At 53.3% G+C, this 26,267-nt stretch overlaps 14 protein-coding genes across 14 annotated transcripts, besides 1 other annotated feature; 6 read left to right on the forward strand and 8 right to left on the reverse strand.

The window, feature by feature from the left end:
* Nucleotides 1–27: 27 nt before the first annotated feature.
* Nucleotides 28–2,213, reverse strand: CLUP02_04106 (major facilitator superfamily transporter; the record flags this gene model as incomplete). The annotated part of the gene is made up of 3 exons (XM_049283123.1): nucleotides 28–145; nucleotides 265–2,049; nucleotides 2,107–2,213. The coding sequence occupies 3 exons, from the start codon at nucleotides 2,211–2,213 to the stop codon at nucleotides 28–30; spliced, it is 2,010 nt and encodes a 669-aa protein (XP_049140266.1).
* A 939-nt stretch (nucleotides 2,214–3,152) lies between these two features.
* On the reverse strand, nucleotides 3,153–3,713 carry CLUP02_04107 (glutathione S-transferase II; the record flags this gene model as incomplete). Its single annotated transcript, XM_049283124.1, has 1 exon — nucleotides 3,153–3,713. The coding sequence occupies one exon, from the start codon at nucleotides 3,711–3,713 to the stop codon at nucleotides 3,153–3,155; it is 561 nt and encodes a 186-aa protein (XP_049140267.1).
* Nucleotides 3,714–4,772: 1,059 nt separating this feature from the next.
* On the reverse strand, nucleotides 4,773–6,576 carry CLUP02_04108 (uncharacterized protein; the record flags this gene model as incomplete). The annotated part of the gene is made up of 3 exons (XM_049283125.1): nucleotides 4,773–5,454; nucleotides 5,549–6,295; nucleotides 6,368–6,576. 3 exons carry the CDS (start codon nucleotides 6,574–6,576, stop codon nucleotides 4,773–4,775), a joined length of 1,638 nt encoding a protein of 545 aa, XP_049140268.1.
* Nucleotides 6,577–7,779: 1,203 nt separating this feature from the next.
* Nucleotides 7,780–7,845: a sequence feature (Short protein (CLUP02_04109, UQC78632.1) was converted to a misc_feature.).
* Nucleotides 7,846–8,149: 304 nt separating this feature from the next.
* Nucleotides 8,150–9,742, forward strand: CLUP02_04110 (DUF563 domain-containing protein; the record flags this gene model as incomplete). The annotated part of the gene is made up of 1 exon (XM_049283126.1): nucleotides 8,150–9,742. One exon carries the CDS (start codon nucleotides 8,150–8,152, stop codon nucleotides 9,740–9,742), a length of 1,593 nt encoding a protein of 530 aa, XP_049140269.1.
* Nucleotides 9,743–10,462: 720 nt separating this feature from the next.
* On the forward strand, nucleotides 10,463–11,048 carry CLUP02_04111 (peptidyl-prolyl cis-trans isomerase PIN4; the record flags this gene model as incomplete). Its single annotated transcript, XM_049283127.1, has 4 exons — nucleotides 10,463–10,606; nucleotides 10,672–10,774; nucleotides 10,838–10,974; nucleotides 11,031–11,048. 4 exons carry the CDS (start codon nucleotides 10,463–10,465, stop codon nucleotides 11,046–11,048), a joined length of 402 nt encoding a protein of 133 aa, XP_049140270.1.
* A 286-nt stretch (nucleotides 11,049–11,334) lies between these two features.
* On the reverse strand, nucleotides 11,335–12,087 carry CLUP02_04112 (40S ribosomal protein S12; the record flags this gene model as incomplete). Its single annotated transcript, XM_049283128.1, has 3 exons — nucleotides 11,335–11,459; nucleotides 11,534–11,852; nucleotides 12,085–12,087. The coding sequence occupies 3 exons, from the start codon at nucleotides 12,085–12,087 to the stop codon at nucleotides 11,335–11,337; spliced, it is 447 nt and encodes a 148-aa protein (XP_049140271.1).
* Nucleotides 12,088–12,827: 740 nt separating this feature from the next.
* On the forward strand, nucleotides 12,828–13,466 carry CLUP02_04113 (40S ribosomal protein S22; the record flags this gene model as incomplete). Its single annotated transcript, XM_049283129.1, has 2 exons — nucleotides 12,828–12,960; nucleotides 13,207–13,466. 2 exons carry the CDS (start codon nucleotides 12,828–12,830, stop codon nucleotides 13,464–13,466), a joined length of 393 nt encoding a protein of 130 aa, XP_049140272.1.
* A 41-nt stretch (nucleotides 13,467–13,507) lies between these two features.
* Nucleotides 13,508–15,633, reverse strand: CLUP02_04114 (uncharacterized protein; the record flags this gene model as incomplete). Its single annotated transcript, XM_049283130.1, has 11 exons — nucleotides 13,508–13,648; nucleotides 13,701–13,799; nucleotides 14,228–14,308; nucleotides 14,385–14,432; nucleotides 14,492–14,530; nucleotides 14,663–14,835; nucleotides 14,908–15,000; nucleotides 15,143–15,212; nucleotides 15,259–15,406; nucleotides 15,493–15,506; nucleotides 15,562–15,633. The coding sequence occupies 11 exons, from the start codon at nucleotides 15,631–15,633 to the stop codon at nucleotides 13,508–13,510; spliced, it is 978 nt and encodes a 325-aa protein (XP_049140273.1).
* A 741-nt stretch (nucleotides 15,634–16,374) lies between these two features.
* On the reverse strand, nucleotides 16,375–16,650 carry CLUP02_04115 (uncharacterized protein; the record flags this gene model as incomplete). Its single annotated transcript, XM_049283131.1, has 1 exon — nucleotides 16,375–16,650. One exon carries the CDS (start codon nucleotides 16,648–16,650, stop codon nucleotides 16,375–16,377), a length of 276 nt encoding a protein of 91 aa, XP_049140274.1.
* A 1,082-nt stretch (nucleotides 16,651–17,732) lies between these two features.
* On the forward strand, nucleotides 17,733–20,241 carry CLUP02_04116 (catalase; the record flags this gene model as incomplete). The annotated part of the gene is made up of 7 exons (XM_049283132.1): nucleotides 17,733–18,014; nucleotides 18,074–18,349; nucleotides 18,444–18,466; nucleotides 18,531–18,675; nucleotides 18,727–19,089; nucleotides 19,136–19,343; nucleotides 19,394–20,241. The coding sequence occupies 7 exons, from the start codon at nucleotides 17,733–17,735 to the stop codon at nucleotides 20,239–20,241; spliced, it is 2,145 nt and encodes a 714-aa protein (XP_049140275.1).
* Nucleotides 20,242–20,704: 463 nt separating this feature from the next.
* Nucleotides 20,705–22,023, reverse strand: CLUP02_04117 (uncharacterized protein; the record flags this gene model as incomplete). Its single annotated transcript, XM_049283133.1, has 3 exons — nucleotides 20,705–21,305; nucleotides 21,361–21,865; nucleotides 21,930–22,023. 3 exons carry the CDS (start codon nucleotides 22,021–22,023, stop codon nucleotides 20,705–20,707), a joined length of 1,200 nt encoding a protein of 399 aa, XP_049140276.1.
* Nucleotides 22,024–22,312: 289 nt separating this feature from the next.
* CLUP02_04118 (uncharacterized protein) lies at nucleotides 22,313–22,528 on the reverse strand (the record flags this gene model as incomplete). Its single annotated transcript, XM_049283134.1, has 2 exons — nucleotides 22,313–22,371; nucleotides 22,429–22,528. 2 exons carry the CDS (start codon nucleotides 22,526–22,528, stop codon nucleotides 22,313–22,315), a joined length of 159 nt encoding a protein of 52 aa, XP_049140277.1.
* A 1,385-nt stretch (nucleotides 22,529–23,913) lies between these two features.
* On the forward strand, nucleotides 23,914–24,106 carry CLUP02_04119 (uncharacterized protein; the record flags this gene model as incomplete). Its single annotated transcript, XM_049283135.1, has 2 exons — nucleotides 23,914–23,973; nucleotides 24,050–24,106. 2 exons carry the CDS (start codon nucleotides 23,914–23,916, stop codon nucleotides 24,104–24,106), a joined length of 117 nt encoding a protein of 38 aa, XP_049140278.1.
* Nucleotides 24,107–25,371: 1,265 nt separating this feature from the next.
* On the forward strand, nucleotides 25,372–26,202 carry CLUP02_04120 (uncharacterized protein; the record flags this gene model as incomplete). Its single annotated transcript, XM_049283136.1, has 1 exon — nucleotides 25,372–26,202. One exon carries the CDS (start codon nucleotides 25,372–25,374, stop codon nucleotides 26,200–26,202), a length of 831 nt encoding a protein of 276 aa, XP_049140279.1.
* Between the last annotated feature and the right edge of the window lie 65 nt (nucleotides 26,203–26,267).

The following is a 26,267-nucleotide window of genomic DNA, read 5'->3' on the forward strand; positions in this document are numbered from 1 at the left end:
ATCCGAAACCTTCAAGTCTCGGATTCATTAGATGCATATCGATATCGTGGCCGAGTACACATAAAACACTCTCTCTTCGACAGGCAAACAGCCTGGCCGCACCGCGTCAGCTAGATCTAGCTTGCGGCTCAGCGTTTTTCTTGAGCTAGGTAGGATGGTCATCATTATCCTACAACTCATGAAGAAATATACAAATGTACGTGCAGCAGCGTGATGTGCTATTTAGGAGAAAGGTGACGCTGTCTAGATGTGATACTACTTTACATTGATACCGCAAAGCGGCTCTTGGCTCGAAGCCAGTGGCCATAGTAGTACAAAACATAGGGTATCGGCGCAAGCACGGCCGATATACAGGCGAGGATAGTCAGAGTGTAGTGCGTTCCCATCTTCTCGTAAAAGGGGATTCCTACCACGGTCATGCCGCCCGCAACCATATACCTGATGAGCGCGACGAACGTGAGCGCAGAGGCCGAGTATATCTCGTACGAGTCGATTATGTACATGTACACGCACATGAAGATGCCGGTGACGCCGTACCCGAACACGGCGACCGCGAAGATGGCAGACCAGACGCTGATGTTGGAGAAGTTTGTCCAGCCGAGCCAGAAAAGCGATATGGGGAGGGAGACGGCGGCGCCGGAGGTGGCGTACCACAGACGGATCTCTGGTTTGAAGCCCGCTTTTCCACCATCGCTTTTGACCCGTTTCGCTGTCTTGGCGTAGATGAAGGGCACAAAGAGGAAATTGACCTGCGTGCCGACGAACATGGAGATGAAGATGATGTTGGCGAGCCCTTGGTCGAGACCGTAGGTATATTCAAAAATGTAGGGCCACCCGACGAGAAAAGTGAAGAGGACGATGTAGACGACGGTGATGTACAGCGTCATGGCGATGATGATGGGCTCCGTCAGCATGAGGAACGGCCTCGTCATGCTCGTCTTGAGGCGGCTGAAGAGCGTGGCGTCGACGATCTCGTGCTCGGAGCGGAAGCGGTCATCGCCCGTGATGCGGCGGTAGTGTGCGGCCTTCCACTGCAGGAGCAGCGGGCCGTACGTCTCGGGCATGAAGAGCAGGACGAGCACCAGCACGAGCCCAGACGAGATGAGCGTCGTCCACTCTACCCAGCGCCAGCTCACGGCGTTGGAAGGTCCAATGTAGGCGCCCATAACGGCGCCGATCATGGGGCCGCCGAAGCAGGTTATCGCGTACAAGGGAAAACTCCACGTCTTTTCGAGCCGGTTGTACATGTCTGCGATGGAGCCGCCGGAGCAGACGAGGGGCGTCGAGGCGGAGCATCCCGCCAGGAAGCGGAAGACGATTTGCGCGCCAAAGTTGGGCGCCAGGCCGGACGCCATGATCCAGATCATGAAGACCGCCATGGAAGCCGCGTACACGGCGTTACGACCAAACGTTTCGGAAAAGGGCCCCGCGATGAGGGAGCCCAGGCCCATGCCGACGAGGTAGAGGCCCGTGGCGAGCGACTCGGCGACCTGGCTGACGCCGAGATCCTGCGCGGCCTGCGGAAGAACCGTGGCGTCGATGCCGGACGCGGAGCCGACGAAGAGGGCGATGAGGGAGATTTGGAGCGTCACGCCGATGCGCTTCGCCGTGGGCCAGTTGTGCGGGTCCAAGGGGTCGTCCGGCCCCGCCCAGCCGACGACGAAGACACGACCGCCGTGGCCCTCTTCACCGGTCCGGTCCCGGACGTGGATGCCGGTTAGGACGCGGCCGAGGGCTGTGCCTTCGGAGTGTTCTGTCCGTGCCGTCTGGCTTCGTTCGACGTTTGGACCGGAGGCATCGTACTCCCCTTCATGATTCCGGTGGTCGTTGCTTTCGGGTTTGGTGGTGGTAGTACTGCCTAGTGATTCCAAGAGTGGACTTGCTCGCTTCTCCTCCTCCTGTGATGAAGAAGATTGATTCTCAAGGTCCCTGCCTATACCGTCATGCGGCCTTTCTTGTGCTGTTGAGGATTGTGCTTTTCCAATGTCTCTGTCGATTTGCGCCTGGGCTTCAACGCCCGCACGCCGGCGTTGTAGAAAAGATTGCATCCTATTCCCCAATAGGTTTCTCCTCAGGTAAACCTAGTAGAGCGCCAGGGGAACATACTTCCTGGATCTCAGATTCAGCTGATATGGGTGTGATGTCTCTTTAGAGTTGGAACTGTTACAGACGGCAGCGGAAGGAACACCGAGAAAGTTGCAATATTGAGTCATTGAGGATTAGCAAGACTGATACGTGACTTCATACCGAGCGCGACAGGGAAGTTGCCTCTCTCTCTTTCTCCCACTTTGCATTCTACTAGATCCCGGTTTATTCCCACAAGGCTAATAATAGAAAGCTCCATCAATGACGGTGAGGCAACCTTTGCCAGCGATAACGCTGGGCTCCTTGGTGCCGAGCTAAGAGAAAATTCCAGTACTCGGAGATCTCGGTTTTACGCAGAGATTGGCTCCAATGCGTGCCTGTCTGCGCGTGGTAGGGCGTTCAAACTTCATGGTTCATAAGCTGCAGGTCCCAGGTCGCTCCGGAAATTCCACTTTTTTTTTCAACGCGAGGACGCGAGCCGCGAATAATCGACTTTGCATCGACGCTGATTTGCCATGTGCCAAAACGCAAGTGTACTGTTCTGTTCCCACTCGTCCGGATAAGGCAAGTATACCAGTCCGAAGCAAAGACACACATTAATGATCTCAAGGTTGCAATCGGCTCCGAGCGGTGTTTGCCCCCCGCCCGCTTCCGTGTTCACCAATTGCGTTCACTGATTCGGATACAATGGCACCTGCCAACCTCATTCTTCTGGGCTGTTATACACTCACTTCCCCACTGTAGCGGATACAGATATCGCAGCGTATGAGGAAGCGAGAGCGATGAAAGCGGGCTTCTATCCGGCTTCCTGGACGAGCCGCTGAGAGACCTGAACGAGATTCGCTCGTCCGGGTCGATCTCGGCCTCGTTTGGGCTGACAAAAAGCGGCCCGGAGGCGGGCCCGGATGGCTCTTCCGCAAATAGTGGGGGCTTCGGGCCGAGATGTCTCTATGTCGTAATGTGCAGCACGTCACAACGCATTTTCTCATATACGCGCTTGCTTGAATACTGACATGTTTTTCTCATCTGACTCCATGAATGGATTACTATCTACGCTTTTTCTTCTTCTACAAAGTTGCAGCTCTCTTCTTCAAGGTCTCCGCAATGACAGGCCTAGCTCTGAGCCTGTCCATCCACGCGGCCGTGTTCGGGAACTCCTTTGCAAAATCGATCTGATCCGCAAATGCACCAGGAACCTTCATGTTATACCACGGGTAGAACGCGACATTGAACCAAGGGATAAAAGCAATATCCGCATAGGAGCACTTGTCGCCCACCAGGAACTCGCGTCCCTCGAGTGCCCGGTCCAGGACCCAGGAAACCCTCCGAATTTCCTTGACGTACCGGTCCTTGGCACTCTGCACGTCTTCGGAGTGGTACCGGTGGAACCAGATGGCCTGGCCAAAGTACGGGCCCTGACCGGACATTTGAAAGTGCAGCCACTGCTTGGCGTGGAAGTAGTCGGCCGTGCCGGGCTCGAAGCTGATTGACCTCTTCTCCTTGTCGTACGTCTCGACGAGATACTCGAGGATGGCGCCGGACTCCCACAGCGTGATGCCCGTGTTGCCGTCCTCGATGGCGGGTACGCGCCCGTTGATGTTGATCGCTTCAAAGGGCGGCTTCTTCATGTCGGGGAAGTCGATGTACTTTTCTTCGTAGGGGATCCCGAGCTCCTCGAGGACAAAATGGACTTTCCACGGGTTCGGGCCGTTCTTGGAGGTCCAGACCCTGATCGGTTTAAGCTTCTCAGATGCCATTTTGGTCTTGTTGGTGCGGCTTTTTGTGGAGAATTGTTGGAATTGTTGCTAAGCGGATTGGATTGAACGTTAAATGGATAGAGTCAACAGAACAATACTTGATGTTTACTGAAACTTCAAGTCTCAGTCGTTATGTCCGGTTAATCTGATTAGCTATCTTTAAATCGGTGGCGAGGGGGACTCTGGCAAGCTCTTTTATGAGTAGGAAACCCTGATAGTTGCGCTCAGCTTGCACCTAACTTGGAAACTGTTTCCGGTGCTACGATCTGCCTACCGCGGACCCCGCATACACTGAAACTTAAGACACGGACGGACAAATTGGCTCCGAGGAAGGACTGACATCTTTCAACTGTGTTTGGTAAGCTGAATGGCATTTTTGCTTACCAAGTATTTGAGAGTGGGTTTTGAAGATCTATGACAAATCGCAAGTTCGCCTTGGATCACGATCCCTGTACTGCAAGAGTCCTAGGCCGCCTTGTAAGATAAGAAAACACCAATTTTGTTTAGACATCAATCCAATCCTCAGTCTTCCAAGTGCGAACTGACTTGTTTTCATCCCGTCCACTTTTCAGTAGGATGACAAATGCCAGACTTCACAATCATTCAGTTATGACCGCGGGGTCAGTACACCGCTTACAAGGCCCGTGCGCCTCCTACTCAACTAATCTCGAAGACCATCGATGTCTTCAAGACCGAAACACCAAAAAATAGAGATACCCCGTACAGTACAAGCCACTGGGTGCCGCCGAGGACAGAATACTGACTTGTTTCTGCCAAAGAGGCTAGCTAGAGGGTAAGACGAGGACGAAGTGTTCGTGAGGTATAATACAAAATAGGTTCTAGATCTAAAGAAGAAAAGCCACCCCCCTTCGAACGTCATCAATATGTAACATTATTTCTGGCACGACTGCGTCGGCCCTTCATTACTGTTCATCCCGCCATCTCATACCGCCGGAAGTTTGTGGTATCTCCATTTTCCAACTCGCACCTTGGTGGTGTCTTGGGTGGAAGGTCTTGGCCTGGAGGCTGTGGCAGCCACGATGCGTTCTGCCCCATTCCCGGCGAGGGTACTGAAGGGGCCTTCGACTTCTTTCTCTTGAGAAACCATACTGCAGTTCCAATGATGAGGGCCACAACTGCGGCTCCGCCAACGGCAATCCCGGCGATAGCTCCGCGAGAGAGGCCCGGGGAGCTTGTGCTTGCCGACGAGTCATTCCCGCTACCCTCCCCACTGCCGCCGACGTCCCCACCGCCATTCACGGTCTTGTTGCCTTCGCTGGACTGGGAAGAACAGAAGTCGGTGACGTCGTTGTCACCGGAGTCTAGAGCCACGATGTCTTGGCTCCACGTGGGGTTTGCCTGCCAGAGCGAGAACTCGGAAGTGTCGTGGTTGACTTGAAGGTAGGCGGCGGAGAGGAACTGCCAGCCGAGCTGCGCCATATCGTTCTTGTTGACATCCTGCATGGAGTCGATGAGCATATCCTTCTCTGTTGCGTTGACAAGCATCTCTCCTGTTTGCTCATCGAGTAGTACGGGTGGTAGAACGAGGTTATCGCGGTCCACACGGATTTTTAAACCGGAAGAGAGTGTGATTGTTAGAGCACCGTCGTATCTATGGTCACGACTTCTGTCAGCATCATGAAGTGGACAGTTGACCTGAATAGCTTGGAGTGCTGTACACGACTTGGGGATTAGGGGGGACATACGGCTTTTGGTTGGGAAGGTATTTCATGTTCCAGTAGTGATACCCGAGGGAGCGAGTCATGTTTTCGATGGTATTGTCCGTATAGTCGAGAAAGTTATAGAAGTAAGGATCCAGAGGCATCCTCATCATCAGCGGAAGCGTTGGGTTGATGCAGGTGGAGATGGCGCTCGACTTTGACGGGAAAATGCTGACGTCTGTACCGTTATCGAAGTTCATAGTCAGATCCGTGACTGTCACCACGAGTTGTGACTTGCACTGAGCAATGTTGGGCGTCAGGGACTGGGTGTATCGCTTTCCGGACACTTTTGCTCGGTCGTAACCGCCGTATATAAGATGACCGTCCAGCTGAGAGGACATTCCAAAGCCGCGGCCCCAAAAGAGACTCCACGTTCGCGAGGCAATTTTGCCTGACTCTTTTAGAACCCTCAATATGGTAGAGTTTGATCCTAATCCGAGTCCCATCATGGCGTAATAGCCTTGAGTATCCCAATCGCTCATCGCTGTACCCATGGCCAGGTTATCGAGCGTAAGGTTGCTGTTAAGTTTCATCGTATCAACGACAGGGTTGACATCTGGCCATCCGTCATCTTCAGGGATTGCATCGTGTGATGTCGTTTTGCTTGTCTTTGATGCGAGTGGTTCATAAGAACCTCCTCGAAAGGAAGTACAGCCGTCCTTGGACCACTTGTCAGAGCCGCGAAGAGTACAAACACCGTTGGTGCCGTACAACAACGTGCCGTTTTGGCCACTGAGTTGAGAAAGTCGTTAGCAATGTACCACAGAATCAGCGAAGAAAACAGTATATGCTTAGGTTGAATACCTCTGTGGGATGAAAGCGAACTTCTGCTCGGGTTCCCCAATGGCTAGTTCTAAGCCTCTTGCTACCTGGCCGTTTGACAATGAAACATTGCCGAGTCGTATGGGAACAGGATATGGTGCACAAGCTGCCTGAACCAGTGTCGCGAGATATGCTGGCAGAATCAATAGAACGGCTAGCGAGCCATGAGCCGTCAGAGTTGAAGGCTCCATCGCCTACACGAGTCGCCGGTCGATAGTGGTAACAAGCAGAACAAAACTTAACCTCCTTAAAGCTCTATAAATCCAAGGTGGTGATGGTAAACAACAGGGAGAACAGATTCTCCGCTGACTTCGGAAGATGGCTGTGAATCCATCAAGTCTTTCGGAGACTCGAACTTGGTACAGGGGAGTGGCCAGGCTTTGCGCTGCAGCCTGCCGTTCTTTTATTACAGCCTACTTCTGAGGATCCTGGTTAAGGATTCGAATCCACAAGCCTATAGCCCTTGCGTGGCTTCCAAATAGGTGACACTACAGTCGCCCGGCCATGCTACACATACATGTATACTGCTTCGTTTTGCCTCAGTTATTACTGTTAAACCTCTTAATGACAGTTCCCGAGGTTTCGATCCCGAAGTAAGTGGTATATGATATATCAACGTGTCACAGTATACTTATGACGAGTATTGATAGTGGTGGTAATGATAGGGCAAAAGTCGGCGGATGTGCTGAGCAGAGACTGCTGCCATCCTTATGGCTTTCCAGTAGTTCAGTGAGTACGTACTTCTTCAGCAAAAAAACGAAAAACCATCGCCAGACTTTTTGCCATATCCGCCTGATAATCCTAGTCAGAGACAACGAGGTGCTACCAACAGCAACTCGAACTGATCTGCCATTGGCCTGCGCCGCCCAAGAGCTGGGTACTGACACTCTCTCATCACATCCTCTCATACAGATCCTGGTAAGATTTGGCGGGATGCTCCTCTGTACCAACAGCACCTCAAAGCTAATAAACCATTGGTCTGTGCCTCAAAATAAATGGGTCTATTGGACGTTGGCAAAATGGCATATGACCCAGGCGATTCGGACCCGACAAAGCCCGACGAGTCACCGCAACATATCTCCTTGGACGAGAATCTTGACTTCTGGCAAGAATACCGGATCATACTGATTCGAAAATGGGAAAGTTTTCTGGGAAAAGCGCAACGTTAGGAGTCGGATGGTTGGCTAGTTGGTTTGTCCGGTGATACAACGGAAGCGCCCCACTTTCGCCGTTGGATGGGCCGACGACCACCCGTATCAGAGTATTGTGATGGGACAGTTTGCTGCCAAAAGAGGCCAGCCATGTGCCAACTTACCTTCTGAGGGAGGTAAAGCGGTCCAACACAACTCATATTCAAATCCGGAATCCATCCTGCCTAAGCCTTGTAAGACCTCATGGCCCCCTGCAGGAGACCGGGGTCGGGTACCTTCTCCGTCCAACAGAAAGTTATCAGCGGCTAAGTGCATGGGGGAAACTGCTGGGAGATGCACGTGTGTGGAGAGAAAACAAATTATTCTCACTGTCTTCCAACAGCTGGTAGGCCGCGCGGATAGAGCGCACCTTTCTCGTCGTCCGCCCACCCCTGAGCCTTTGTTGGTCAGGCATGCAGCATGTTGGTGGTTATTCCGAACGAGGCTCAGCCTTGTTCGTTTGCCTGCTGTGTTTGTCTTCCGAGAAGGGAGCAAGTTTATCAACCATTCTCTCCTCCCCACCGGCGGGACTCACGTCACGTTTTGCCTTTTCCCGACCTCCTTTTGATTTATCATGCCCGGTATCAAGTATCAACCGAACAACTTTCGGCGCTCGGCTTCCTATGGGTTCTCCGTATGTCTGCTCACTATGCGTTCACGTCTACTACCGAAGAGCAAGCGGGCCGGGGCGGCGGCGCTGCTTACAATGATTCTTCTTCACCTTCTTGTATCGTCGTCTCAGTCTACACAAACCGGCGAGAGGCTGTCGTTTCTCCACAACCCATTCCATCCCACACCACGGCCGCCTAAGCAAGAGGTTCTGATTTCTCTACCGGAACTCGTGACTTTGAGCAAGCCGGACCTGCCCGAGTCGGAATTCTGCGCCAAACGCTTCGGTCCTCGATATCTGAACGAACTCCGCGATCAAAGGATTCAATACTGTTCGGCAGAGTCAAGCGCAAACCTGACATGTTTCCACAGTCATACACAATCCAACGACAACCGCGACTCGTTTTGTATCGGCCAGGGCGCCGTACTAGACCGCGAAAGCGGTAAATTCCATGTGGACTGCGATGTGCGACAACCTACCGGCAACGAAACAGCAAATGGCATCATTTCCTTCTCAAATATCAGAAACTACTGGTACGACACCGGTCCGGGCTTCCTATTTCAGAACTTCGTCAAGGTTCAAGCTGGGGCATCGCCATCCTCAGTCACGCAAGCGCCAACCCATCATGGTAGCCGCCCGTTCACAATCCTCGTGAAGAGGGAAGGCCACTCCAACATCTGGCACTCTCTCATGGAGATATGGTCGATGGTTATGTCCCTCGACGTCTTGCGTCTCAGTCACGACGGGAACGATCTTAACAAACCTTTCTTTACCATCCCTGGGGATGTCCCACGAACCCAAGTAGTCTTCCTGGACAACCAAGAAGAAGGACCTCTATATCCATTATGGGGAATGTTTGCAGGTCGTGAGCCACTTCGCCTCAGCAAGGTCTTGGAAGACCCAGTGCAAGCCCAGGCCCTCGCCGAGACGCCTCAGAACCTCATCATTCCGCTCGCCGGAGGGAGCAACCCTCTGTGGCAGAACGATTGGGAAGATAGAGACTGCAAGGACGCGCCGCTACTGAAGGTCTTTACACGACGAGTGATGCAGCAATTTGGCGTCGAATTCGAGACGGGGCGGCGACAAGGCAAACCACTCAACATCACACTCATCGATCGACGGGGCTCCCGCAAGCTCCTGGACCAGGAAGTCTTACTAGACGCAGCTCGAAAAGCGTTCCCCGACGCCAACTTTCAGGCAATCGACCTAGGAGCGGTGACCTTCCCCGAACAGCTTCGAATCGTACAGTCCACCGATATCCTGGTAGGCGTCCACGGCGCGGGACTGACGCACACAATGTTTCTCCGGGAGAACGGCGCCGCGGTCGTTGAGATTCAACCGTCGAGCATGTCCCACAAGGGATTCAGGAATGTGGCGCAGATGTTGGGCCATAAGTACTTTAGCACCCACGCCGAGATGGTGGGACATGAGGAGGATGATAAGGGCAGGAAGAGAGGTCTCGTCCGACGAGACCGATGGCACTGGGCCGATATTCGGATCGAGGAGGGTGCCTTCCTTGAGTTAATTGGACAAGCTGTGGAGGCCATGAGAGAATAGTGTATTGATACCCGTAGAAAGAATTGCATTTACTAGACTTTTCAGAATGCCATCCAAATCGTTGATCGAGGCGTTGCTGGATTTGCAAACTGTGATACGTGGCCTGGGTTCGCCTCAGTTCACACTCAAACATATGAGGTAGAGCAATTTCAAAGAAAGGTTGTTTCTCAACTCATCTTCATTGAAATAGAGGATCGTTGCCTCGCGGTCACCTCCCACTGCGGAATGGCAAGGACTGATTTGTAGCTTGAGCTTCGACAAGATCTTCCCAATCTAATGTCATGGGAGGAACTCATTGGCGTTTCCGAGAGACTATCTCTGGTTGTGGATTTGGGAATCCGAAGAGCTGCAACCCTTTTCGCATACAAGTTTTGCAAAAACGGTGCCCGACGAGGACGGCCGTCGACCGATCCATGATTTCGGTCAGACAATATTTGGCATGGGAAAGAGTTTTGATCACAACAGTAAAAATCAGACAAAACGTTTTACGAAAGAGCCGTGGAAATCGCACTCTGAGCGACATTAAGGTGCTGTCGGATGATCAGACGTGGTGTTGAAGTTGGCTTCCCCGCACTCCATTGGTCGCAGCCGCCGTTGACAGAGTCTTTTCATTTTCATGGTGGGGGTTGCCGCCATAGTCAATTCCCCCACTATCCAACCCCTCCAGGCCAAATTTCATCGTCCGCATCACGCCCGACACCACTCCGCAGCTACCTCAAGATGGGCAAGAACGACAAGAAGCCGGCCGACAAGAAGGACGGGGGCAAGTCTGCTGGAGGGAAGAAGGGTGCCAAGGGTGAGAGCGACGACAAGGGCGGCAAGGCGGCCAAGGGCGCGCAGTCCATCAATGTCCGGCACATCTTGGTGAGCATCGTCTTCCCTAGCTGTGGGATTTTCTTGGGAATTTTTAATCTGACCACTGATGCCAGTGCGAGAAGCATGCCAAGAAAGAGGAGGCTTTGGCTAAGCTGAGAGACGGAACCAAGTTTGATGAGGTGGCGAGAGAGTTCTCCGAAGACAAGGCAAGACAAGGTGAGTGATGCCCATCATGAGCAGCTTCATCGAGGGTGAGGACCCATGCTGATTGGTTCACAGGTGGTGCTCTGGGCTGGAAGACAAAGGGTAGCCTGGACCCAAAGTTCGAGGACGTTGCGTTTGCTCTGAGCGCCAGTACAACGGCGAGCCCCGTCTACGGGGAGGCCAAGACGGAATTTGGATACCACATCATCATGGTAGGACTCAATTACACCAAAGCTCAAGCCATCTATGTACTGACTCGCGCACGCAGGTTGAAGGCAGGAAATAGGCAGACCCCGCTACGTTCTCATCAGTCGCCTCACAATATCAATATTGCACACGTTTTGTTTGGTTCAAGAGTGCCCAATGCCGTTTCTCTTTATTTGTCCTTGATGCATGTTGACCTGACCTCCAGAGGGAGTCCTCCATTTTTTGTTTCGAGATGCCAGCTGAAGAAGCTAGAGTACAACCGAAAGATCGTTCATAGCGACGGTTCCAGATTTCCCCGCCACCCCTCTAAAAATCCTTCTCCCCATAGTGACGCCCAAATTCAAATCATGAAGTCATACCCAAATTTACTGCTCAGTCTGGAAGTAGTTGAGGAGGATGGAGCGCTCCTGGGACTCTTCACCCCAGTCCTTGACGACGACGCAAGAGCAGTTGACGACCTTGCGGGCGTTACCCTCACGGTCCAACACGCCTATCGATCTGTATTAGCTAATTGTTCATCTCTCGATACAGATGTATGGCAACATATGCCGTAGGTGTACTCACAGAGACCAGCCCACTCGCCGAGCTGCTTTCCGTCGGGCACCTTGATCAGGGGGATCTTGTGCTCGGAGCAGAGAGCGATGACAAGCTTCTTGTAGGCCTCCTCCTCGCAAGCCTCGTTGAGGACGCACATGTGGGCCTGGCGGCGGTCGAGGGCCTTGGAAGCCTCACGGAGACCGCGGGCAAGACCGTCATGCATGAGGGCGAGCTTCAGGACACCCTTGAGGGCGTCAAGAACGGACATCTGGCCCTTGGAGCCGGCATCGGCGGAAACCTCGACCTCCTCGGCCACCTCGGGGGCGTTGTTCTCTTCTACGTCCGACTGTACGAGATGCGCAAGGGCATTGGTTAGCCAAAGTGTTTTCCTCCGGGGTTCAAGTCGACATCATCGTCGTCCTCCTTCCCACGAAGTGGGATGAGCCGAATTGGCCTGCGCGCACGCGACAACTTCCAAGCACCCGGATAATCCCAATTGAAGGTATTCGCGAGCAGCCGGGAGGCGTCCGTCATTCGAGGGGGGCCACATTGGGGAGGGGTTCTCGGTGCGAACTCACCATCTTGAAAGTTGTTGGTCAAGTTCCTGTCGGTTCGATCCTCGAAGAGTTATGTTGTGTTGTGATGTGGGTAGTGTATGAATAAAGTGAACTTTTGGCGTGATGCGAGGGCACAAGCAGAAAATGCGCTGAAAGATCATTCGTGGAAGGGTCACTTCGCCCGTGCCCTTTCGAGGGTTAGAAATTGTGGGTGGTCCGTGCACCCACAAGCGACCAATTTTTTTCGTGGCAGTGTGGGGATTTCTCCCACAGCCTTTTGGACTTTTCTGCGCCCCGTCTTCCCTCACGATCTTCTCACCGACAAACTTGCCAATCAACCCCTTCAGCGGCACCGTTCAATTCACGAGGTAAGTTGAAACAAGGCACAAACCACCTTGTTCGCGCCCACGATGGCGACTTGATCCAACAGGAACTTCTTGCCTTTTCCTTGATGCCGGAGGAGAGCAATCAGACGAGTCGTGCGATTTACGAGATACCAATTTTATTTCGACCTCCATCTTCGCCTTGACGGACGATGCGGTAGCCCCTTTGGTTGGCGGCTACCCGACGCCGAACGACCATGACATCTGATACGCTCTCCTCTTCAGCAACGAGCTGGCAGAACCCTCCTGTCGGACGATTGTCGCCTGGGAGGGCACTCTCCACGCTCAACAGGCCATTGGAAGGCTAACATGCAATTTTCTTCGCTGGCAGATACCTCATTTCCCGAGACTTGAGAATCTCCGCATACACCAACCGCCAAGATGGTCCGCACTTCCGTTCTCCACGATGCTCTCAAGAGCATGAACAACGCCGAGAAGGCCGGCAAGCGCCAGGTGCTCATCCGCCCCAGCTCCAAGGTCATCGTCAAGTTCCTCCAGGTCATGCAGCGCCACGGTATGTCAGCACAACACACTCTTCTTTCTACTTCTTCTTTCTCTTCTTCAACTCGGAGGACATTTTGGATGGATGGATGTACATTCGGCATGATAACTAGGGCGACCGTCTTTTCTTCCCACGACTCAGCCCCTATAAGATGCCGATAGATAAATAGCGGAGGTCTTACAACTTTTTCGGATTTTTTTCTCCTGATGTCTAAGCTTTAAACCACCGCGACAACATCGCTAAACAGCAACAATACAGGTTACATCTCTAGCTTCGAGGAGGTCGATGACCACCGCTCCGGCAAGATCGTTGTCCAGCTTAACGGCCGCCTCAACAAGTGCGGTGTCATCTCCCCCCGCTACAACGTCCGTCTCTCCGACCTCGAGAAGTGGGTTGTCAAGCTGCTCCCTGCCCGTCAGTTCGGCTACGTCATCCTCACCACCTCTGCTGGTATCATGGACCACGAGGAGGCCCGTCGCAAGCACGTTGCCGGCAAGGTCATCGGCTTCTTCTACTAAGCGTTGGGAAATCCAAAAGTTTTGATGGAAGAATGAAAAAATCAAGGGGCGTGGGACATTTGGCGTTTGGGGGAACAACTTGGGTTAGCCATGGCCGATACCAGAGGATGCCATTGAGCTAGGATCTCATTTACACCAAAAGCAATGAACTTCAACCAAGACCCCACCAATACGAGCCAGTTCTCATGTGTCAATTCAATGTGCGCAATGTTTGCCGTCCAAGTGCTGTCCTACGGTTGAACTATGCATGTTCGCTTTTTTCTGCGAAAAGATATCCGCATAGTGCAGTGTTTCGCTGGGTTTCTCGGTCTTGAGCTCTGAAAGCTTGAGACCCTGGACTGTTAGTCTCCTTGACCGTGTACAATGGCTCAAGTAAGGCGAGTTCGCTTAGCTACACCTCCGTCAAAAGAGGCATGTCCCGTGACAGTTTGCTTACGAAAAAGGAAAAGTACGAGAAAGGAAAAGTCCGAATGGACCCGTGTCCCCTCTTATTCTTAAATCGTTTCATGAACCTCATGTGTGGATGGGGCGACGGCTTCGCAACCGTTGAAGCTAAAAGAAAAGAATGTGAGACAAATGGCCTGCTGTCCCCGATCTCGGCTTGGGCTCAATATAAGATCGATCTGGTGGACTTTCTCAACCAATGCAAATGTCTCGATTACTTTGATCATCGGTACGATTTTTAAGAGGCACGGGAGAGGGTCTTGCTTAATTCTCCATGATTTCAAATCGCCTCGTAGGTTCCGTTCTTTGACAGATACCAGATCCACACGCCTCGGGAATCCGGCCGTCGGTTCGGGAAATGGAGCGGGCTCCTCCCGAAGAACACGAAGCGAACCGGACTGATGGGAATCGTGGCCAAACGGCTGCTCAACGGTAGTACATTGTACATACCTGCCTATTCAACCTGTCTCTCACCTGGCGAATTGCTTTCCCTGTGTGTTTTCGAAACGACTGGGGCCTGGTCTTTGGCAGGATCTGCATCTAGTTGCAACGCTACGAAGATCATGTTATTTCTCTTTCACAGAAGAAGCAAATCCAATGTTGTAGGGCCTCGACGCTGCCTGTGAGTTCAGTGATGGTCAGAAATTTTTAGGTAGGCTGATTGAATCTTTAAGTTCTACCCTGCTTACCCTGCTTATGAGGATAGCATGGCAGGGCTATAAATAGTGATGCATGAGGAACACAGCACGCACGCAGTGTGCATATATGCAGTGCGAAAAGGTCAGGTCAATTCCAGAAAACCCAAGGCTATCAGCGGGGAATGTGGGAAGAGCCTGATGCAGAACGAGATGAAAGCAAAGCCGACTGCCCAACACGGTGCCGAGACATTTCACATCCCACGGTAATTGGTAGGACAGAATGGACCCTTACTGCGTGTCGTCAGAGGAGGAAGCTCTGAGCAAAAATGAGAGATATAGTCAATAAGAGAAGGTGTTACTGTCGCGTGCCATGTTACGTGCTTTTTGGAGTCCACATCGATACACCCCGGCTCCGAGCCGGACATACCTCCGGATAGCCTGCAGCGGCTCCCCTGCACCCGAACAGGGCACGTTTCAAGGATTTTTCTCTTTGTCCAGACTTTTGGACTTTGTGCTTTCGTTCTGTTCTAGTTTTGCAAGCCATGGAGAGTGCCATGCTAGCTGAAAACCCGATTTCCCGATTATTGGACGGACAGCTTTCCCTCATGATGAACGGATGACGGAGAGTGGGCGGGGGACCTCGGGATTGGCTCCGGGAGGATTTCTGCTCCATGAGCAACAAATCATGGGTTTAAAACTTCGGACAGTACATGAGTCTTGAGAGATGACTGATTTGTCTTCCATTTGGTCGCACAGAGCAATCCATAAGGACCTCCTGTGTATGATCTTCCCGCACTCGCTTCCGTCTCGCCGATAAGTGCCGAACCGTCTCGTCTTGCTTTGGCAGCGGAGAGAGCCCTAGAAAGCAATCGTCTCATTTTGACCGAGATGAAATGGAGAAAATAGGGAGGCTCCATGCAAAAGAATGTACATTTCTGGCGCACGTCAAGCTCGTCCGCTTGCATCAAGACCCAGGTGAATGAGCCTCAAGCCCGGAAACTCGCAGGACTCACTTTACCCGCTGGGAAGGTGAAGAGAAAGATGTGATCGAGAGACATATCGTGGCGGGCTGCGCTGTAACCCATTGACCGGCCCCCATGTCGACCGACCTCGCTTGGCGACTTAGGTGATTTGTATTACAGACGCGTGAGAGGCTGCTGGTGTTGTTTCTTCCCGAGTGATCAGCGAAGCACGGCCCCACACGAGGGCCCGCCCGATGACGATGATGGCTCGGCATTCTCGAACCTCACCCTCACACTCACACTCGCGCCTCAAGCTCAATCTCGTCCTCACACACAGCTCTCCGCCTCTTTTCCTCTTCCATCCCAGCGCCGGGGATTCGTACTACATCCGGGATGAGCTGCTTTTGATCCCATTCGTGTCTCTCTCATTCCTTAGAAATCAGGAGAAATGCCACGGATACGCAAAGCCCTTTTTCCCGTCACAAGTTACAACCGACCTCTTTTCTAGACTGCAGGACAAAGACTTTGTTTCGACATGGGTAAGTCGGAGCTACTGTAGGTAGTTCATCTCAACAACAACAAACCCTGGTCTATCAATTCAAATTGAACCTGCCCGCCTCAGCTGTCGTCATAGATGAGATGAAAGTGGACTGGCAACTCTTTTTTCCCTCGCCGCGAAATTCCCTTTCCTGTTACCTTTTCCCGGTTTTTGTGGCTCACCTCTCTCCCTGTAGCCGAATACCACAATAGATCATTGGAGCTATTTTGGAACTTCGGCTTTCGTCTCTCTAACGTTGCACAATAATCACCACAACACGAAGGCTTTTCTCATTTCCATTGTACAAGGCTACAGAACCAAGAAGACTATTTGAAGAAACGAACCACCAAACCCTTTAATGAAGCACGGGCTTGCACAGACTTGGGACGATGGCATCCATCGCTAGCCCAAGTGGCTTCTTTTCTTTCGATCTTCCGCAAGCCACATCTGCTTTTCCCGCCCGGGGCTCGCTTCGCTAGTGATATTGGAGCCCGCCGCCGCCCCCAACTGCCGTGCCGTTCCTCGCCAACCACGTTTGTTTCCCGCGAGCCGTTTGTGCACCATCGAGCTCTGGCCCTCTTTGGATCACCCCCTTGGCCCATGTCGTCTAGATGTAACCTTGTTTCGTAAGGTGTCAGCACGTGGGAAAAGAAAGAAAAGAAAGGAAAGAAAAATAAGGCGGGTATTCCAAGCGTTGCAAACGGCGCTCGGTATTGAAGTTTTCTGTTCCCTTTTCTCCTCCGGAAGCTATGTTTCCAGTGAACAATACTGCTCGGCCCCCACCGTATGAGGAGAAGAAACTCGTCGTTTGGAAGAAAGGAGAGCCCCGCGGGAAAGAGTGTTCCCAATTGTCTTAGCTAGCAGCGTGGCTGGCTCATAATGCACATCTAATGGTACGGTACGCCGTCGACGTTTTGTCGGCCTCGGCCGTGAGACACAAATGCAGGCCAAGGCAAGCCACCAGCACACATCATCAGAGCTCCCGGGACCGTGGGCGCTTCTCCATTAAATCACATCAGAGGATTTCTAATCTGACAGCGCTGGTAGCAAGCCCCTCCTCTTCTCTTCACTGTGGCCCCTCTCTTTAGTGTAGTGGAGAAAGCACCCGAGATGATTATGATGCTATCACTCCTCATCCTACCTGACGTCCCGGCACACCTATTTGGAAGAGGCAGCAGCGCGTCGTGCTCACCTCCTCCTCCTCCTGCTGATGCTGTTGCTCGGGATGTGGATGTGGATTTGTTCTGGGCAAGCGTTACTAGTCTACTTTCCCCGGTCCGTTCTGGAAAAGATACTCTCCTGCCATGGTTACCTTCATGTGTCCAGGATTAGCAGGAGCAGTAGCTAATCCTTGAAGCTTGTGCGCCGACCAGTGGTCTTTCTCCTCCCAGATCGGGATTTTCTTGTTGACTTCATCAAGCTCCCTGCCTTCCCCTTGCTGCTGTTATTCTGTAGGATCCATGGGTAGCTCAGACCGAGCTCCGTCTGTCAACCCAAGCCTCTGGAGCCCTTAAGTGGCCTACCGTCCCTCGGCACTGTTGATTTTTTTTTTTCCCAACGGCTGTCCCCTTTCTTTAACCCTCCGAGAATAAGAAGTGCTTGTTCAGTCTAGTTAATCTTTCATCATCGACCGAGGGAACATTTCATGCAGGCATACAGACATCTTTCTGATCGCTGATCCAACATGCATACCACCCTCCTGCTGGCCAGTCTCGGCCTTGCTACCCTCTCTTCTGCCGGCTGTCCCTTTGCAGACCCCGCCAATATCAAAGCTCGAGCCGAAGATGGCTCTCGCGGCCATGTCTCCGGCTACGAGATCGACGACTCTACGGAGGATCCATACCTCACATCCGACGTCGGCGGCCCAATTGAGGACCAAGTCAGCTTGAAGGCCGGCGTCCGTGGCTCGACTCTATTGGAGGATTTCATCTTTCGCCAAAAGATTACACATTTCGACCACGAGAGGGTGAGTCCGATGTCTATCCAGCTCCAATTGGTATCTCCTGACTGATCATTCCTGCTTAGGTACCCGAACGAGCTGTCCACGCCCGCGGCGCCGGTGCCTACGGAACCTTTACGAGCTATGGCGACTACAGCAACCTCACAGCCGCTTCCTTCTTGGGCGCGACGGGGAAGCAAACATCAACGTTTGTGCGGTTCTCTACCGTTGCTGGATCAAGGGGAAGTGCGGACACGGCCAGAGATGTCCACGGCTTCGCCACTCGGTTCTTTACTGACGAGGGCAACTTTGACATTGTTGGAAACAATATTCCGGTGTTCTTTATCCAAGACGCGATTCAAGTACGTCGATAATACCTTCCAAGCGAGCTTCATCACGGCCTGAACTCGGGAGCTCTTGATTCTACAACGAGTACTATAAGCTAACGTTGCCTAGTTCCCAGACTTAATTCATGCAGTGTAAGACTTGCTGTAGCCTTTCCATTATGTACCGTCTCAAGTACTGATACCAAGACTCTCGTAGAAAACCTCGCGGGGACAATGAAATCCCACAAGCTGCGACAGCCCATGATTCCGCATGGGACTTCTTCAGCTCTCAGACGACCACTCTTCACACCTTGTTCTGGGCTATGGCTGGCTACGGTATCCCGAGAAGTTACCGACACATGGTGAGTAGAGCTGCGTTTTTATTGTCGTCGAACATTGACTAACACTTCTAGGATGGCTTTGGTGTGCACACTTTCCGCGCGGTCACGGACGACGGCAAGTCAAAGCTTATCAAGTGGCACTGGAAGACGCAACAAGGCAAGGCTAGCTTGGTCTGGGAGGAAGCCCAGATCGTTTCGGGCAAGAATGCCGACTATCATCGCCAGGACCTCTGGGATGCGATTGAATCTGGTAACGGACCTGAGTGGGAGCTCTGCGTACAAGTTGTCGACGAGGAGGATACCCTCAAGTTTGGATTTGATCTCCTAGACCCAACAAAGATCATTCCCGAGGAGATTGCGCCCCTCCAAAAGCTCGGCAAGATGAAGCTGGATGCCAACCCGGTCAATTACTTTGCCGAGACCGAACAGATCATGGTGAGTTTCTCAGTCAAACTGTTCGAGCACAGCTAACTCGTCCCAGTTCCAACCCGGACATATTGTCAGAGGCATCGACTTCACAGAAGATCCTCTTCTGCAGGGCCGTATCTTTTCCTATCTCGATACTCAGATCAACCGCCACGGCGGTCCCAACTTTGAACAGTTGCCGATCAACCGTCCAATTGGCCCCGTACACAACAACAACCGAGACGGTGCTGGTCAGAACTTCATTCACCGCAACCGCAACTCCTGTAAGTGATCCCGTCATGTTTATCGACTCTCTGACTAATTGCAATGTCAGACACCCCGAACACTCTCAACAAGGGCTTCCCCAAGCAAGCCAACCAGACTCAGGGCAACGGTTTCTTCACCGCACCTGGCCGCACCAACAATGGCCACCTGGTCCGCGAAATCTCCGACAGCTTCTCGGATCACTGGTCTCAGCCGCGCCTCTTCTACAACTCCTTGACTCCTATCGAGCAGCAGTTCGTCATCAACGCCATTCGCTTTGAAACCAGCCACCTTGAATCCACCGAGGTCAAGCAGAACGTTCTCACACAGCTGAACAAGATCAGCAACGACATTGCCAACCGTGTCGCCGATGCACTAGGCATGGAACATCTGCAGCCCGATGCGCAGTACTACCACAACAAGACCACTCAGGGGCTATCCATCTTTGGAAACAAGCTGCCCTCGATCGCGACTCTGAAGGTCGGCGTCCTTGCCAGCCTGTCAGCTAATGGCTCCGTAAGCCAAGGCAAGGAGTTGAAGGATGCTTTCGCCGCTGATGGTGTCTTGGTAACTGTCATCGCTGAGAAGCTGACTGACGGAGTCGACATGACTTATGCCCAGGCTGATGCCACGTCATTCGACGGTGTCATTGTGGCACGTAATGCTGACGGTCTCTTCAATGGCAACATCAAGCCTTCTCCGTTGTACCCGGCCGGTAGACCTGCACAGCTTGTCATTGACTCTTACAGGTGGGGGAAGCCGGTGGGCAGCGTTAGTTCGGCTCTCACCAAGTCGGCAACGCTGGGCGTCAAGGCTGGCGAGGGTGTGTACTCTGGTACCGATGTAAACGCTGTCGTGAACAGCTTCAAGGAGGGCTTGGCGACATTCAGATTCACTGACCGTTTCGCAACGGACTAGGATTGCGCTGTGTAAGCACGATGCTTTTTCTTCATGTTCATAGTTTTATGCCCACTGGTTTATCCGGGCTACGGCAAAGTAAGGCTTCTTAGATATCAATACGACATGATTACTCCCCCGTTCTGTGGTTCAGCTTCTAGGTTTATGGGGGAAAACACCTTAAGAGGAACCGTACGTTCCAGTGACAAGTGCTGCATAGTTGCGGAGGCACTAGTCAATCTCAGCGCAGTTGCCAGCCTGCAAAAGACAGCGCCCTACGTCAACGGAAACATTGTGCTCTTGCTCGTCATGCATTATCATTATTCATAAGGTAGTGGTACAGGTAGACTAGGTAGTACAGGGTATCTCTGCGAATCATCCTGGAAAGTGTGTCCCTTTCGGACCGCCAATTTTTCGTCTCTTCTTTTTCCTTCTTCCTCCCTCTGCCGCAGTCACTGCCCAGGGTTCAGTAGGTGTCTCGTAATCAAACAGACATGATTAACCCCAGCCCGCAGCCCTCTGCTCCCAGCGAGGCCTTGAACTCGCTCGCGCGCCGCCAGTGCTCGCGATCGATGCGCTCCTCCTCCTTGCGCATCTTGAAGTCGAGGAGGCCGTCGTCGCCCTTGCGCTGGCGCACCATCTCGGCCTCGACCTTCTTAAAGGCGTGCCAGTCGTCCAGCTGGGAGGGTGAGGGCACCTGCTGCACCTCGTCGAGGCTCTTTTGGCCTTCGACGCGCTCGAGGAGGAGCTCGAGGCGGTGTTTATCCGTGGCGGCGTCGAGCTTGTTGCCGTACTGGCGGATCGTGTACAGGCCGTCGTAGCGCACGCCGGCTTGGGGCGCGAGCGTGCTCTTGAGGCGGTAGCCGCGGAGGATGCGGATCTGGGTGCCGACGCGGGTGAGGAGGGAGACGTGCATGTCGGAGAGCCGGCCCTCGCGGACGTAGCGGTAGAGGTTGCCGCGGATGTGCTCCTCGCGTCCGGTGAGGAGGGGTAAGGCGGTGACGCCGTATTTTCCCTTTGTGGGCTTCTCGACGGCTGTGCCGATGACGCCGTCGCGGTGCGCGCAGGCGAGGTTCAGCCACCAGCTATTTGCAGTGTTAGCAAATGATCTCAAAAAGTTTGAGAAGTGGTAGAACCTACTGGCCGGGCTTGAACTGCTGGTTTCCCTCCAGTTCCGAGATGGGGTCGCGGCAGCTGTTGGTGACGGCCCAGGACTCGAGGGGGTCCATGCCGGACGCGGTGAATTGGATGTCGCGCATCTCGCCGCCGATGGACAGGCTACGCTGGCGGACCTGGTCGAGGGAGAAGTACTGGTCGCGGAAGCGGGCCCGCCACATCTTTTGCAAGCTCTCGCACAAGGCCATGTCGGCGCGGAAGCGGAGCGGGAGCGGACTAGGCCGGTGGGCCGGATCGAGGACGTCGACGAGAAGCCTGTCTAGGCGGGCGTACTGGAGGGTCTCAAAGTCGAGAGATTGGGTGTGATTCAGCTCGTTCTTGAGGGCCCTCTCCAGGAGGCTTTGGATCCGATCCGCGTGGGGGCCGAGGCTCTTTGAGTGGCGGAGGGAAGTCCGGACTGAGTCGCAGAGCTCGAGGAGCTGTTCCTTTGTGGGCAGCGGCTCTGCGGCGGGGGTCGATGGGGAATCACCTGGACTTGGTGTTAGAGTACTGATGGGAAAGCTTGTTGCTTGGTTGGTTGAATTAATGCTGACCTGATCCAGGGTACCTCATAAAGTACGTCTCTGTTGTTCCGTCCATCTGGAATGGCGAACGGCAAGGCCTAGTCGTGATTTGGGTGGGAGACATGGTGGTTGAATATGAGAGAGCCGGTCTTTCAAGTTGAACAAGTCGCTATGCGGTCGTTTTTAGAGTATGAAGTGGCATCTACACGTTGCAAGACATTCGAGTCGTTTCGCCAATGTCTCCAGGACTGGTGGCTGGGCTTTCGTTGTGCGTTCGGTGGGGTTGTTTCCTCGATGTTTGTTTGAGTGCGTGTTTTGCAAATGAAACCTCCACGACGAAGGGAAATCAAGAAGGACTTATATGAAGATGAGGAGATGTGGACGATGGCTTGGAAAGAAGCATGTTTTCCGGGCTAGTCAAGATGTGCACTCCTGAACCAGCGGGACCGAGGGGTGTAAGGGACGATAGTAGCTGAAAGCACCAGGTAAGGCAGAAGATGGCCGGAATTAGACACAGCGTGGGGTTCTCCCATGAGACACAACGTGCAGAAAAGGGGAAAGTTCTGTCCCGTTGGAACCATTCGACTGGGAAGAGTCAAAGTTCCGAGGAGGAAGGACGATGAGTTCATCGCGCCTCTCAGGCGGTGGCGTGCGCTACCGAGTGTTTGGTTTAGGTCGGCGATCGGAGGTGGTGGATTTCTGGCACTCATACCGAGAGCGAGCTGGGCTTCAAGGGAACCTTCTGGTGGAAACAGCTGCCTACAAGGTAAGTAGGCTAGCTGCTAGGGCCCGCCAAGCCGGGCGATCGGTGGCAGAGGAATCTGTCAGCTCGAGCTGCATGGAAAGGACGAGCCAGTCTGACGGAGAGGGGGGTTTAGCATGATGCGGAAGGCGCCCTGGAGGCTGCAGATGTTCCAGACTTGTGGCAGTGGTGGACGACGACCGAAGCTCAAAGCAGGCATAGTCGAAGTGGACGAAGAGTGGACGAAGAGAGGATGGCAGGTGAGAATTGCGGCACAGAGTTGTGGCATCGGGCGAGTCGGGCAAGAATATTGTCCGTCAACCAATGACCTGTCGACGTGGGCGTGAAATTTTCTCATTGATTATACCAAGTCCGGCGATGTTTCGAGACATTCTGTGACAGATCGAATCCGTCGACCGTCTGAATGGCATAGTGCCGACAGGACCCAAGCTGTCGGCGTCTCGTTGAGCCATGTGGCATCCGTCCGGAATTGTCATAGCCGCTTCCGGCCGGCGTTTTTCTCGGCAGTGGTTAACCTCTTCCGGCGCTCAGTCGGAGCATGCTTCCTCCCCGATGTCCTAGCGTCCACCTAATTTCTTTGACAACCCGGGACTAAGGTTCAGGTAGTCCGCAATCTGGCTTTACGCCGCCCTTCCCAGCTTCGTCGGTGATGCAACGTTTCTAGTCGAAGACTGCAAATTCGCAGGGAAAACACTCCATCAGTGGCGGTCAACCGCATCTAGGTTCGCCAGCTTCAGTGTTAGACACCCATTCAATCGGTCTCATCGAACCCATCCAGGGACTTGGAACCGTGGTGTGCCCTTATTCATGTCGGCCAAACGCATTGTCAGTCCAACGGCTGCCATCACACCCAGACCCAGACCGGTCATGGTAAAGGAGGAGAGCTCTCTCACCCTCGTGTTGCCCGTCATCCGCCGCCATTTCTTGGCAGGCGGGAATGTCAGCGTCAATCTGTCTCAACTTGAGACGTGGCGTTGAACAGAAGTTCTGAAACCAGGTTTTTCACCTGTTGTGACGCTGCGTTGACTGCTCCGAAGCCGACGAGCCATACACTTTGTGGTAGGAGGTCCACTATAGCCTCAAAGACGACTATGACCGCATCTACAATGTCTTTTTGACATACTTGAGAGAGAGAGAGGTAGGTGGACGGTTCGACACGAACGGGCGCATAGTTCGAGCTGAACGTTCTCTCGAATGGGCTGATGAAGAGGCGCACTACCCCCAAGCGAGCCTATTGCTCTCATTAAAGCCATGGAGAGCGGTGGAACGATTGAGAACCTCGAGGCTAGCCGCATGAGATACTCTCTGGCTGCAAGCGCTCCAGCCTCAGCGAGAACAGATCCTGGGAAGAGGCTATTTTATCGTCTGGCACTGACCACGATAGCCGACAAAATTGGGTGGAAGAGGTTTGGCCTGCGAGTGGCTTGCTCCTCGCTTCGGTTGAAATCTTGGTTCCCCAAGACAGTTCGAGTTAGCTATCCGTAGTTCGTTCAACCCTTCCTAAGCAATCAGCTCGGACAATGCATATTGGATGCTTTTGGTTAGGTCTTGGAGGTTGAACTCGTGGGAGCAAACAAAGGCTAGGGCATTCAACATATGGACGCCACAAACCAAGATTCATGTGGACTCTTTGGAGCAGTCCAAGTCGGAAATTTGCTCACAGGATTGAGAGTAGGCAATGGAAGATGGGTACAAACTTGTGCCCATTCGATGCCCTCTTCTGCTTGCTCGCTTGCCTTGGTCAAGTCATATATGTGGCCATGTAGGTATGGTACGCAAGGCATAATACCGGATGGGTGTGCTCCTGAGCCCTATATCAGAGTGCGATGCTTCGTCGCGTGAGCAGAGATACTCTAAGCAGATGTGCAACGGACAAAAAGCAAGGGTCCCTGACCAGCAAGCAAAGTGCGAGGTGATGGTCTAGAGATTGAGTATTCTGTCCCTGTCGAATCCTTGCAGAACGGTTGAGAATGCCATGTGGTGTCAAGATCCGAATGACTGCCAAGCAACGGCAACATTTGTGTGTACGGACGTAAAGTCGAGCAAGCCACGCGCGACGCCTGCTAGCTAGCCGTTTGTCGTCTTCATGATCAACTCGACCCAGGAATCTGGAAGAAGGATGGGATATTCTCAATGACGGAAAAAGATTAGAATCGGATTTGTAGACCCAGAAAGCCGGTAGTAAGTATTCTCTTCACAATTTGGTTGGCTGAAACGCGAGGGTAGTCGGACATATCGAAATAAGATCATTGCGGGCGCACTATCTCTTTGGCTGCCGTTACTAGGTGATGGTATGTGGCTGTTGCTTCCATCTCACTTGCCATTCCAGGCCTTATGGTGGCACTCTTCCTGTCATTTCTTCACAATAAGAAGAATGAGGCTGAATGACGGGCACTCTGAAGGCGAAAGCGGCGAGATCGGCGAAAAGGGATCCCAATGAAGGAGAAATGACATAGATAGAGAAAGGTGACTGACGATGGTTCTGTGGCGGTTGGAATTGAGAAGAATGAAAGTTGGAGTACGGGCGTAAAAGTGCGTCCCCACTTTCCCCGACGTCCACCCAGTGCCACCATTCTCCACGGGCGCGAGCTGACGGAGAACCTTGGCAGCAGCCTCAAGGAACCACATGCCAAACTCCAACTTGCCACTTGCATCCCACCACCAGAATCCCATACACGTCAACGAAACCAGCACGACATACCGCCGAAAATGGACAACAACAAAGACCTCCTCGCCAAAGCAAAGGAGTACTCGTCCAACAACGTGGACCTCTACGACCTGCTGCAGATCGACAGCACCGTCACCGAGGAAAAGGACGTCCGCCGCGCGTGGCGCAAACAGTCGCTCAACTACCACCCGGACAAGCTCAAGGACGCCTTTGACCCCGAGAAATGGGAGCTCATCGAGACGGCCCGCGACATCCTGCTCGATGCCGCCGCCCGCGCCGCATATGACAACGCCCGCAAGGCCGTCCTCCTGCGCAAGGCTGAGCGCGACCGCGTCCAGGGCCAGCGCAAGCGCCTCATTGACGAGCTCGAGGCCGCGGAGCAGGAGGGGAAAAGGCAGAAGCTCGCAGAGCAGGAAAAGGCGCGCGAGTTGGAGCGGGAGAGGGCGCGGCTTGCCGAAGAAGGGCGCCGGCGCATGGCGGAGGAGTCGGAGAGGTTCAAGCGGGAGAACCTGGAGCGGTTGGAGAGGGAGAGGGAGCCTGATGAATACGATGAGAAGCTGGCAGAGCTACAACAACGGCTGGACGAGAAGAGGCGACTCAAGGCCGAGAAGAAGGCGAGGAAGAAGGGCGGCGCAATGGGCGACGCTACTGGTGATGCGAGCACGCCTGTAGTAGCGAACACATCAGAACCAGCACCAAAGCCGGCTTCATCAGCAGCACCCCCTAAATGGGAGGATCTCAAGGCACGAATGATTGCGGCTCAGAGACTCAAAGAAGCGAGAAAGGCTGCCGAGGCAGGTCAGGCGACTGAGGAAGAGGTCAAACAAAAATACGAGACTGTTCAGGCTCTCGACCCGAGGAATAAAGACTAGACGGGCTCGGGATGGGTTCGGCTTGCGTTTGGTGGAGGAGATGATGGCGGACGAGGCCGCGGCGA

This window comes from Colletotrichum lupini, chromosome 2, assembly GCF_023278565.1.
Source record: "Colletotrichum lupini chromosome 2, complete sequence".
NCBI lineage: Eukaryota > Fungi > Ascomycota > Sordariomycetes > Glomerellales > Glomerellaceae > Colletotrichum > Colletotrichum lupini.